The sequence below is a fragment of the Acyrthosiphon pisum genome, chromosome A1 (genome assembly GCF_005508785.2).
Source record: "Acyrthosiphon pisum isolate AL4f chromosome A1, pea_aphid_22Mar2018_4r6ur, whole genome shotgun sequence".
NCBI lineage: Eukaryota > Metazoa > Arthropoda > Insecta > Hemiptera > Aphididae > Acyrthosiphon > Acyrthosiphon pisum.
The window spans coordinates 18,465,602-18,479,008 of record NC_042494.1 but is presented as its reverse complement, the minus strand read 5'-3'; the positions used below and the strand labels follow the sequence as shown (position 1 = coordinate 18,479,008).

At 29.3% G+C, this 13,407-nt stretch overlaps 3 protein-coding genes across 4 annotated transcripts in view; 2 read left to right on the top strand and 1 right to left on the bottom strand.

Moving 5' to 3' along the window:
- Positions 1–1,467: 1,467 nt before the first annotated feature.
- LOC100572897 (galactosylceramide sulfotransferase) lies at positions 1,468–4,601 on the top strand. Of its 2 annotated transcripts, none has more exons than XM_029486768.1 (2): positions 1,468–1,867; positions 3,499–4,601. In XM_029486768.1, exons 1-2 carry the CDS (start codon positions 1,761–1,763, stop codon positions 4,535–4,537), a joined length of 1,146 nt encoding a protein of 381 aa, XP_029342628.1. In that variant the 5' UTR covers positions 1,468–1,760; the 3' UTR covers positions 4,538–4,601. The 2 variants fall into 2 exon arrangements, with proteins under 2 accessions (XP_029342628.1, XP_016662129.1); XM_016806640.2 differs by lacking the exon at positions 1,468–1,867 and adding an exon at positions 2,056–2,222.
- On the bottom strand, positions 4,303–9,874 carry LOC100162596 (U4/U6 small nuclear ribonucleoprotein Prp3). Its single transcript, XM_008187559.3, has 11 exons — positions 9,557–9,874; positions 9,232–9,443; positions 9,015–9,173; positions 8,562–8,924; positions 8,267–8,427; positions 8,112–8,197; positions 6,007–6,149; positions 5,718–5,932; positions 5,501–5,647; positions 5,313–5,409; positions 4,303–4,822 (listed from the first exon to the last, which is right to left on the bottom strand). Exons 1-11 carry the CDS (start codon positions 9,705–9,707, stop codon positions 4,685–4,687), a joined length of 1,872 nt encoding a protein of 623 aa, XP_008185781.1. The 5' UTR covers positions 9,708–9,874; the 3' UTR covers positions 4,303–4,684.
- Positions 9,875–11,494: 1,620 nt separating this feature from the next.
- The window catches only part of LOC100572576 (kinesin-related protein 4), a 5,425-nt gene continuing 3,512 nt past the window's right edge, over positions 11,495–13,407 (top strand). The window contains exons 1-5 of the mRNA XM_029486184.1: positions 11,495–11,584; positions 11,663–11,749; positions 11,815–12,010; positions 12,076–12,197; positions 12,259–12,430. Of these exons, the coding sequence (XP_029342044.1) occupies positions 11,495–11,584; positions 11,663–11,749; positions 11,815–12,010; positions 12,076–12,197; positions 12,259–12,430 (667 nt within the window). The remainder of the gene's footprint in view (positions 11,585–11,662; positions 11,750–11,814; positions 12,011–12,075; positions 12,198–12,258; positions 12,431–13,407) is intronic.

Below are 13,407 nucleotides of genomic sequence, written 5' to 3'. Positions count from 1 at the left end.
TTGGCTATTTAATAGAATCAATGGATACTCGTTTTAATCAAAGACTTACTGATGTTATGCCACTCGAAGGACTTATTCCGGCGGTGAATTCTCAAATCTTCTCTTACCTTAGCTGCCCAAAAAAGTGTTTAGTCCCTCCCATTTAAAAATCCTGGCTATGCCACTGGCCGTAACATATATAAATACAAGCTGAACCCGTGCACTTCGTTGCCCGTTAAATGTACCAACTTTATGTTACTCAAACTTTGTTCAATTCGTTATTTAATATTCGGTGTATAGTGTTTAAAATTAATCTTAACTTTTCCGTTGCCCGGAATAAAAATTCTGATTCGCAGCAGTATATTATCAGGTAGGTAGGAGATCTACCTGAGGTAGTTCGCGGACCCCTAGTTCGTACGTAATAGTGTATGATTTTACTCTAAAGTATCAAAGTTATATCAAGTTTTTCGTATTCTACCTATGGTGGATTAACATAATCAATTAATACAAAATCCTAACCTAACCTTGTGCGTCACTGTTGTATTTTTGACATCCAGATTTCCTACTTTTCCAGTGGATTTTCCTAAAATTTTGTTTCATAATAACCTTCCCGCGATATACTCTTTCGTTAAAAAAAATCAAGAAGACCTGATAAGTAGTCCCAGAGTTGACCCTGTACAAAGATTTTCATTTCACATTTATATAGTTAGAAGATATATTATAGGTATATAATATATTGACAAAAAATAATAATATAAATCAACAAAGGTGCCCGTAATCAATAGCAAGCAATATATAACACCTATACACTATTATTATTTTAATCCGCAACTTAACTTGTTGTCTTTGGCCATGTCACCAGGTGTGCACTTAAGAGGCCATAACTCCGGAACTACTTATCGCACAGTGTACAAACTTCACAGAAACCATCTACATATCAATCTTAATATGCCTTGAAATTTTTATCGAAATTTGCTTGGTGGATCTTGAATTATAACATTTATTCCTAATGTACACTTATTTAATATTTTTATATATATAGAAATGCACATACATGAGTATATACTTAAATATAACAATATTCGCGTTTGTATAGCAATGTACGTAATGCAGGGAAACTGATGATTGGGCACTCATACAACGTCACATATATATAGGTACCTTATAATCTATAATTTATACGTTATAAACTTATAAAATATATCAGTATGTACACATGATATAAGGAACAGTGTTGATTTAAGATTAATTTAAGACAATGTTATAATAATTTATAACCTACAGGTATTGAAACAGTCAAAAACTCTAATGACTTGTAATTTTAATATGTTTACAAAACACATACATATAGAAATGTGTAGGTATACAATATACATATATATATAATATAATATTATATATTATAATCAAAAGCACTTATGAAATGTAGGTGTGTTGCGTGTAAGTTTGTAACTGTATAAAAAATTATCTCTCAAAATTAAGATATTAGATAGGAATAGGTAACAAACTAGGTATACCAATAATTTGGGTGGATCTAGTAATAATATATTATTGGGTCACTCATATGAATAATTGTGTAGCTTACATATTATAATACCTACGCCACACTTATATACTAGTTACCAGTTTTGATACAAATATGCTAGTTATAATAACAATAGGCTAGTGGTAACCTATTGTGACCTTATTATATAAGTAATAAATTAGCAAGAATTTAGTATTTCCTACATAATAAATATATATTAGTAAGTAATAAGTAATAAGTTTAATAAGTACCTACAATGCGGTTTATAAAAATAAAATATGGTTTTGCCTATATTGTTATTTTACTGACGTTAATAACATTTTTAATAAGTTTTAATTTCATTCCAACTGGATTTGAACATAGGTATGTATATAAATTGTATAAACTATAAATACTTAAGTTCTTAACTACATATATAAGTCATGATAACATATTATATTATTGTCCATTAGTACATATTATTCTATTCTGTGGTACATATAACAAAACATTAATACATAATATAAGTATTATCATTGATTAATTAATATTAATGATGTTAATATTAATTAACATTAATGTTGTTTTGATGATGTTTTTGTACCTAATACCTAAATAATATTATTGAAATTTGGAAAATAACAATACAACTCTGAGCACGGACCACACGGAATCGGGAATACGATTAGAGCGTAATATACAATAATATAGTAGGCTTAAAGTCTACCTGTTTAAACAGGTAATATAATATGACTGTTTAGTCGATTATAGTTTAAAATTTTAATAGTAATAACCTTTACTTATAACAAAAATCTATACAACTAATTATCTAGACATATTAATTATTATTAGATTATTAAACTGCTAAGGGTGACCATTGGCCTGATGTTGGCGCAGTGGTTGTCGTCAGTCAAAAAACGTTTTCTGAGTGCAAGCACAGCCAGTGTCACAAGTTCCCGGATGGGCGACCACCTGGGTTTTAGTGACAAATCCTCGCCACACATACATGTGTTCCAAACAACTGTACACCCACTACCCCCCCCCCCCAAATGCTAATGGCCATAGCTGACAGTACAGAAGATATGCATATGCCCTAAGATATATATAGAACATTTTTTAAAAAAATTGTGAGGATTAAAGACTACAATTTTTTTTTAGTGCCTTACCTGCAGGCCTTTGAGGCCTATATCACGCTTCTATCAAACTTTTCCATCAATTCCGAGTCATTGCATCATCCAATCGCCTATTGACTCATTGGTGCCTGGGATATCCTTCACACTACCTATCTAACCACATCTGGTGAAGTCTTCTCCTTGGTAGCTTATTTCTTTGGTTTCTGATCAGGTCATTTCGTATGAGTTTCATACCAGCCCACCAAATATAGTCAGCTGACACCATAGCGCAATCGAATTGCTTTTAAGAACAATTTGATATTTAGCTTTTTATGTAACTTTTCTAGAACATAATTTTTTCGTCTCTCATACGCTCCATATTTTGGTTTTGAACAGGAAGTTTATATTTATTAATAAGCATAACAATTTTCTCTTGTAATTTTCTCAAAATTGAAAATATTATAGAAGTAGATACCTAGGAAGTAGGTAGGTACCTGCCTATTTTTAAAAAGTTCTAATGAGTACCTATAATGGCTAATGGCGATTATACCTATTATTTCAAAAACATTACCTTTAGATACCTTAATTCTATTAATATTGTCGATATAGGTATGACATTTTTGAAACACAAAAATATATTTTTTCCTTTTGATGTTAGGTACCTGGTACATACAAAAAAATAAGAAACAATAATAGTAACCTACCAGCTACCTATCTAATTGAAGCTTTTTTTTAGTCTAATATATTATAATCTAACACTATATTAGTTTATTAATCATTTTCCAAAATAATAGGTATTAACGAAATATACTGTAAATTGGACAATACAAATATTAGTTAATATATTCCTAGAATATATTGTATTCTAAAAAATTAGTTAAAAACTATTACAAGTTTTTTCAGGACAATCATTGAATCGAAGTCACCACAATCTGCAACGGTCACAGAGACGAAACGTATATTTTTTATGAAAACACATAAATGTGCTAGCTCTACTGTTCAAAATATACTGATGCGTTTTGGTCATATGGAAAACCTTGATTTTTTGTTACCAAATATGAATAATTACATAGGAAATCCTATACATTTTAACACAAGTATGATAAGCAACAATTATTCCACTGAGGATGGCAAGTTTGACATGTTTGTTCATCATACCAGATATTCCCAAGAAATAAAATCTGTGATGAGGCCTGGTACAATTTACGTCACTATTCTTCGGGAACCCACAGCGTTGTTTCAGTCATTATACTCGTTTTACCATTTTGATAAAAAATATAAATGCAATTTAACTCAGTTTATCTCCGATAGACTTTCGAACAAATCGTCTGCAAATCAAATAAAACGTTACAGTAACAAATTAGGAATAAATCAAATGAATTGGGACTTGGGAATGGATACAGATGATTTTGTAAACACTGATAAGATAAATGAACATATAAATATGATCGAGAGAGATTTTGACTTTGTAATGATATTTGAATATTTAGATGCATCTCTTGTTTTGTTTGCACATTTAATGCAATGGCCATTAGAGCAAATGGCTTACTTACCACTTAACACCAGAAATAATACATATAAACAAATATTATCAAATTATGATATTAATCGGTTAATACAAGTCAATATGGCAGATAATATGTTATACACACGGTTTATACAAAAATTTAAAAAAATGATAAATGAATATGGAATAGAAAAACTAAAAAAAGGAATTAAAAGTTTAATGGCCATAAATCAAAAAATTTTAGAAACGTGTGTACAATCAGTGGCAAATAAGGGTTATGCTAGAACTACATCATACAAATTAAAAGCAAATACAAAAACAATGTGCAAGTATATTGCAATGAATGAATTGAAATACACATCACATCTAAGGGAAATACAATATGAGAGACAAAAGAAATATAAAGCACTGGATAAATTAATGAATAATAATTAAATATTATAAAATATATTATCATATAAATTAAAAAACATTGTAGAATTACAAATATATCTTTTTTTTTTTTATAAATAAGATAAATACATATTATAGCCGAGTGTAAAAACTCACAAATTATTGAATGCATTTATTCTTACATTAATTTTAATCCATTATCAAATCACTATAAGCTAGATCCCAATAATGTTCCACTCCATGCTTTTTTAATTGTTCACGAGCCAACTTTTCAGAAGCACATACTTTAAACTTTATTTCTCCAAAATTACGTTGCTTCGACATACCCTGAAACGAAATCACAAAATACAAAAGTGATCAGACATTATATAATACTATTTTTGAAAGTACATAATTATACATTTAAATTACAACACAAATTGTGAGTATACTAAAATTCATCAATACAAATATTATTCATTTACTTACAGCATAAAAATAAGTTTTCCCTAATGAAGATAAATTAAAAAAAAAAAATGCATATACTGTCTTACATTATAAAATAATCTAATGAAAAAATAGTTAACGTTTAATTCTAATTTCTATTAAGCTTAAAAATAGTTGAATCATGAAATTGGAGTTTTAAATAGTTGTGTAATTATAAAGTTATAACATTTTATTCAATACAAGTTTGTATTTTTTTTTTTTTGTATTTTAAAAATAATTTAATTTGTATAAATAAGTTAAAGTGAAATAATAATTAATTAAAATCTACAAACAAACAAATGTAAAAATAGATTTATCCAGCAATATTTGATAATATATTTTTTTTTATTACCTCCCATACTAAAGAACATTTATTGTTTGATTTTGGTTCTGATTCATCTTTAGTTTTAATAACATCATCTTCCCATTTCATTCTATGTAACATCAATCTAAACAAATATATATAAATATTGTTTATTCATTTGTTTAATAATCTATCATTAATATAATTTAACAATTAAATAAACATGATTTAGTTACCTTTTATACTTTTTTTGTTGTTTTGGTCCCCCTTCGACAATAACAACATTACAATCCTTGCACAAAATCACACAACCAGTCATAAATAGTTGTTTGCTATTGGTTTCTATTTTATATTTTTTCGATGGATTACTTAAGTCTTTTATTCTAAAATACATACATATACATTTAATTTACTTACAATTATTCAAATAACTAATACTAATATCAAGTTTACCTATAAATAGCAATGTTAACACCTAATGTAGTATCTTCCTGCAACTTTCTCATTTTTTTATCACGTCTTTGTTCTGGATTTAACCGACGTGATGCATTAGCTTCTTCATGAGCTTTTTGACGTTTTGCCATTTGTGCCCTTACATGAGATTCCATTTTAGTTGGATCTTGAACTGCTTCTGTCCCCAATACTCTCATCAAGTTTGAAATACGAAGCTAATAATTAAAATTAAAAGTATTAAGAGAATAATAATACAGGGAATATAGTATATAGTTTATGATTGAAATACCTTAGGTTCAGCTGGAGGTTCTAAACCAAGTCTAATTTTTTCTTGTTCTTCTTTCCATGTTTCACGACGGTTTTGACGACGTAGCTTCTTTCTTTCTTTTTTTGTTAAGAACACTGGCATAAAGACTGGTTTTAATGGATCAGCTGAAAATAATTTATGATTTATTTATTAAACAATGTTATAATTATAGTGATCTAAGTAAGAAGACAAAAAAATGTTAACTTTTTTAATCTTTTATTATACTCTGGCCCACGAGAGAGTATTACCGTTGTGCGCATGCAGACTGATGGCGGAGACCGTTCCGAGGCCCCATGTCCCCCACCCCTATACACCGTATAGCGTTGAGCGCAGCCGACCGTTGCCGAACAGCTATCGGAAATGCTGAGTAGTGGGGAATGCGCGGAATTGTACGAGTTTTCGTCGGGCGACGGTAATACTCTCTCGTGGGCCAGAGTATAGTTAATAGCTGTTATAGCTTATAAGCAATGTTATATTTATGTTAAAACTAAAGTAAATTATTTTGAATTGAATTGATGTAATTTAAGTTGAAAAAAAGTATTTATTAACTAAGTACTTAGTTTTTAATTAAATAAAGATAATTCTAATATGTATAAATATGATTTAGATTGAAGACAATTTAAACAATAAAAAAGTACTTAAAATGTAAAAATCAGCATTTAAGAAGCATCAAAAAAGTAACTGCCTTTGGTAAAGCATTGGAAGTTTGGACTTAAAATATATTTTTCTTACATAGAGAATGAAGTACTTTCAAAATATTACAGATATTTTTAAAAATAACATCAATATTCATGGTCTTGGGAAGCTCTTTTGATATATACCGTAAATACAAATAAAATTATTGTGATCAATTGATAATTTAACACAAAATATAAAAAATTATATTAATTGGTAAAAAAAAAATGCAAAAAAAATGTAAACCAAATACATGAAAATTAAAAGAAACAAATGTTTATACAAGAATTATTTTTCTATCTTTATCCAAAACAAAAATGCATTTGCCTCCAAATCCAAATCCTATTTATGAATAGACCGAAACCCCAAATATCTTGGAGTAACCTTGGAGTGAGCCATCACTTACAAGGAACACCTGATAAAGGCTGTTGAAAAAATGATAACAAGGAACAATATCAATAAAAAACTGGCGAACTCAGAATGGGAAGCGGTTAGCAACACCCTCAGGATATTAACAGTAGCACTTACACAATCAGTAGCTGACTATTGGTCACCAGTATGGCCACAAAGTGCCACACAAATAATGACTCAACTCAACTTTGCTATGAGAATAAATTAACACTGGAGCGGTTAAATCTACTCCCACGGAATGGCTGCCAGAACTTGGTAACTCAAGTCCACCCTATTTACATTGATGCAACTCACTAGTACGAAAGTGAACTAAGTGATTTTCGAACACCCTGCTCCCAATATATTAAGATATAAATATTGACCCTAACTTAAGACTAAAATCTAGAAAACCTACTTGGAGGCTTGCCCAAAAATTAATATCAGAAAAATTCAATGTAAAGAAGAAATGGAAAAACAGCAATCCTGACAAACTCAACCTTATTGATAACCCAAAGGAAGGAGAACCGGACTCTAACCTCCAGAGAAAAGTATATTGACTCCTTACAAGCCACGGAAGAACAGGATACATGTATATGCTCCACAAATGAGGACAGAGGCCCTCTCCAGGATGTGACTATGAACACGAAAAACAAACTGCTACACACATCACTGATGAATGCAATATTCAGTGATTAAAAGGAGGAATGAAAGAGCTACACATAGCCACAACGATGCAGTACAATGACTGAAATCCTTAGACATACACATGTAAAAGAAGACCTATGCACATCACACACCTATTACTAATCAACACATTACTTATATAATCTATTATAAGCTATAATTTATATTTACTTTACTTATTTACTTATTTTATAATAAAGTGTTATGTTAAATTGTGAATATTGTATTATAGCCATACAAAATAATAATATAATTTATAAATATTGAAATATAATAAAATTATTAAGTTTTAAACTTAAATTTAAATTCAATGATATATTTTTATTTTATAGTCTTACTTGGTGGTCTCATTTGCAATGGATGTTCCACTAAGTGTGATATATTACTCCTTTTAAACTGAACTTCACCGGCCTCATTTAAATAACTACAATATGAGAAATTGTATTTATAGTTTAACAGTTAAGTAACAATATATTTATAATTACAAACTTACGATGCTCCATCTAAAATAACACTATCCCACCATTCAAAATCAGGACAATGTTCAGTTAATTGTTCTTCTTTCGGCACTAACAATGCCATTTTTGTTACAGATGAAATGCCAGTTTTACGAGCAATTTGTGAAATTTCATTTTGCAATTTTTCTAACTGGGCCTACATTACAAAATATTAATGTAAATACAATTTATTGTATTATTAAATACATAAAAATACTAAGTACTAACATAAAACATAACTAATTGATATGAATTAAACATGTGATGATCAGTATGAATGTTTTAAAATACCTTCATTCGTAGACGATCAGCAATTTGTTGAAATTTACCAGGTTCATGAAATTTTAAGGATCGCTTTGTACGGATATTTGTTTTCAATGTCAATCGTGGATCAAAAAACTTTAATTCAGAAGAATCGTCATTAGATTTTTCACTGAATGTTTGTTTAAATTCTTCTCGTTTTTTCGCTCTGATATTGGCTTTTAATGTGGGTATAACTTGTGTTAACTGAACTTCTTTACCAGTAATATCAATTGTACGTCCTTCACTATCAAGAATTAGAGGAGTTGGTTTTTCAGCAGATGAACTCATAGTTTTGGGAACACTTGGAACTGTCTTAATAAGACCGGTGGCTAATTTTTTTTGTATTTGGGCCTAAACAATTCAAAAAATATAATATTAATATGTATTATAATTTATAAACAAAATTATAATCCACACATAATATTTTATAAACAAACTAACCTGCAGCTGAGCAATTTTTGCTTGTTTCTCAAAATCAGTTGTTATTTGTGGTTTTTTATCTTTGCCATTAGTATTTTTTTGAACACCAGATGACGGTATGGACAGTGCTTTTTTCCGTTCTTCAATCATTTTTTGAGCATTTAACATCATGTCTTTAATCTATTGAAAACAAAAAAAATTATTGAACACAATCTGAACAAAAAAAATAAGTAGGTACCTGTCCCATGGAAAGTGCTTCTTCTTTGACCACAGTTGTATCATCTTCTTTTTTACGTTTGATATTATTTTCATCATACTCAGTTTTAATACTACGCTTTGTAGTTGCAGGCACAGTATTGACCTTCATAGTCATTCCTTTGGCCAAGTCAAATGCCTTGTCAGTTAAGGATAACGCTTTACCTGGATCCAACAGCGAAGACCGAAGTTTGTCTGTGAGAAGGTAAGACAAAATTAGGTATTGTCTTTATGAATGAAGTAATAAGTTAGTAAATAATTTGGTATTAAAAGTTAGTGTACATTTAATTTATGGTTAAAGTATTTACCTGCGGTCTTATACTTGTCGTAACCAGACGACAAGCAGTGCATTAATGTGGTCACCAAAGACGGTTCTCTGAATCCGAGGAATTTAGACACGGTTTTCTCCAAATACGGTTTGATATCCTCAACTTCTTTTCTACTGATTGACAATGCCATGTTTTTTTTGTTAAAATATTATCGTACCTATGGTGCACTAGTAAAATAGACGGAAAATAACCGATTCTCGGCGAACAATAAAGAATAATGACAATACTGAATAACGTAAACGTTTGTAAACGTTAGATTTAGGATCTAACTCAAACGTCTCAAACCTGCGGTTGGATACTTGGATAACAGAATGTCAGTATCACCGTGAAGAGATAAAGCAATAACATGACAAATTACTCACTTATTAGGCCATGAGATTACGGAAAGATGAAAAATCGGATCACTACCTTTTGTTCCATAAAGAAAGATGTACTAAAGTCTATTTGTTCGAATTGAATTAATTATAAATATATTAATACGTTGATACCCTACGTCCATAGGCGCAAATAGCGTTTGGGATTTGGGGGATTTGGGGGGGGGCTAAAGCCCTACTTTGATAATATTGAATAAACTTAAAACAAAACGTAGAAAATGTTTGGCTTAGCCCCTAAAGCCCCCCCTCCATTTGCGCCTATGCCTACGTCTATTGTTTATGGGGTCTATCATCTATGATTTATATTATCCAAAATGTATAGGTACATTATTTTTCCATAGTTATTGTTCCGACGCGGCGACGCTAATTTAAACCAAATGGTTAGGTTGTGTCGGTGACAAAATATATAATATCATTATATTCATGACAAATTAGATCTAATTTGTCATGATTATATTGTTCCAAAATATATTTGTGCCACTAACCAATACTTCCAATATTTGTTTGTTCTAAAACGTTCTAATGCTCTTCTCTCCAAACACGAACTTAGATATTATACTAGGTAGTTCCAAACTATATGCTAATATTATAAACAGAGACACAAACAGAAAACCGATTTTGCATACAAATTCCCGTTTTCCCTTAATTTGTATTTAGTTTTTCTCGGCACTTTGAAAACTACTGAGTATTATTCACTTTTGACCCTCTTGAGTACCAACTAGATCCACTTTCCCATCGAACCAGATACTGTTGAAGCAGTTTTACTGCCCCCAAACAGTCAGAGGATGATCAAGGGCTTAATTTTTTTTTTGGGGGGGGAGAGAGGAATGTAGTACAAAAAGTTCCAGAATTGGCTTAACACAGTGTAAAATACAGGAAAACTACAGCAAATATCCCTTCCTCCCCCCCTTGATAAAAAAAAAATACACATCATCGTAAAATCAATACATTCATTGCTCCACTCACTCCAGCTCAGAATCTAAAATTGAAAAACTGACAGAGCTTAACCAAAGAATAGATTCATATAACAAGAGGTACTCAAAGTCCAAAAATCTATATAAAAAGATCTCCAAGATTTAATTAGTCAAATGTTTTTTAAGAAGCAAATACAATTTAAAAAAAATTCACATACAATTGGCACCAGGCTGTACATTTTTGAACAATTTATACAAAATAATCAACTAGAATTAAATTTATAAAAAAAACTTGAATAGGGGTCCTGAGATCTCGCAGGCAAATGCATTTTATGAAAGAAATAAAAAATTTGAAAAAAGTTCATATGGCACCAGGTACTTAGTCAATGTTCAAAAAATCTATATAAAAAGATCTACAAGAGTTAAATTGATAAAAAAAAAAAAAATGGAAAGTAGGTAGGTATATAAAATAAATAAGTCTATTGTATATTTTCTTCTCAGTTGTCACCTAGGAACAACAATGTTTATCTAATTAATTAATCTTTGATGAATACACTAAATTAATTACCTTACAGATTATATCTAGGAGTGTTTTTGAATTTATGGATACTATTAAAAAGTATTTTATTATGTCTGTTACAGACAATGGCAATAAATTAATGGATGAAAATGATGAATCAAATGTTAATACAATTTGTAACAAGACTCAGGATAAAGAGGCAAGTTTCATAATAATAATAGAAAGGACAACAAATTTATATTGTTAAAAGTTAAATTATAAATTGTTTATTATCTAGAATGAGATGATCATTCAATCATGTTCCGAGTCTATAGACATAACAAATGTTCAAGATACAAATAAGCATTTTTTACATAAAATAAAAGTAAGGTAAAGTAGTTATAAATATCTTATACATACATTTTTTTTTTATAAATATTAATTATTTAGAGCTTAGAAGAAGAAAACGACCGTTTGTTGTCAATAATTGAAAACAAAAATATTATAAAAAAGGATAGTTTAAAATGTAATTGTAATACCATGCCGGATTTTGCAAATAAAAAAATATTACAGTTAACAGATAGGGTACATGAGCTTATGTCAGAATTACAAATAATCAAATCATCAGCATCTGATGACTATGCAAGTATATACTGTTAGTAAATAATATAATATTTTAGTATTTATTATTATTTTTAATTAACATTCTAGAAAACAAAGATTTTACAGAAATAAAACAGTTGACTGATAAATATAATTTGTCAAATAAAAAGATTTGCAAATACCGTAACCAGATAATGCAATTGAAAAATGATTTGAAAATTACTCAAAATGTAAGAATGGTTTATATTGGAGACTAATATTTTTAATTGATATTAATTATTCACAATTTAGGCGTTATCAAATGAAATTGGAGATCCAGCAATGATGCAAACAGTTTTATTGGGCACAGGAAAGTCAAATTACATAGGACGTGCGCAAAAAATATTGGTATTGCAGCAAAGAGTAAACGAACTGCAAGCAAAACAAAGTGATTCAAAAAGAAAAGAACTACATAATTCAACAGGTATTATTGTAGTTGTAATATTATATATATTCATAAAATGCTCTTCATAGGAAAATATTATTGGATTAGTATAAATATTTTTGTTTAGCTATATATTCTATTTGAACCTTGATATTTTTATATTTGTAGCTATTATTAATTTTATTATAGTAAAATAAAATTATGTTCTACATAATAAGTATATTGAATGTACATAACGCAAGTTCAATTACACCAAACTTGCTTTGTTTGGCATATCGTTAGTTTTATATTATTTGTTCAATTCATTATTTAATATTCGGTGTATGTTGCATTATGCTGTATTTTGCTGTTTTACCTATAAACTAAAAAAAGGTGGGTAAGTGGATGTCGCTCTGCTATACAGTAGGTTACAAGTGGGTCACTGTTTAACAGTGATGGGAAAGAACGAGTTCATAAGAACGCGTTCAAATTGTGTGGACTTGATATGAACGAGTTCGATTTTCAAGAAATGAACTTGAACGTGAACTAAGTTCTTATTAATTATGATTTTGAACGTTTTGGTTTCGTTCATTGACAATTTAATTTTCATAGAAAAGGCACTAGGATATCGTTTTGAAATGTTTTGTAGCAGATCAGGTTCCTTCTCAAGAATCAAAAGATATAATTTGTTTTTAATTTTGTTTATTTTTGGTTTGGATATTTATTTTTGCCCTGAAATCACAACGCCACGCCGTCGATCGCCGATAAGAATAGTTGGTATACCAATTATGGTATATATTATTATAATTCTGTTGTAACCACAGATATAAAAAGGTATTTTATATCTGTGGTTGTAACTTGACATAATACAATAAAGTGTTATAAATAACATTCCCAAGACTAACATGTTCATACAAATTATTGTATATTGTAAACAGCGTGTTCCATAGAATACAGGGTGATTGGAAAAAATATAAAACTATCTGTATTACGCAATCAAAATTAATTTAACTATGATTTTGTTTAGTTTATTACTC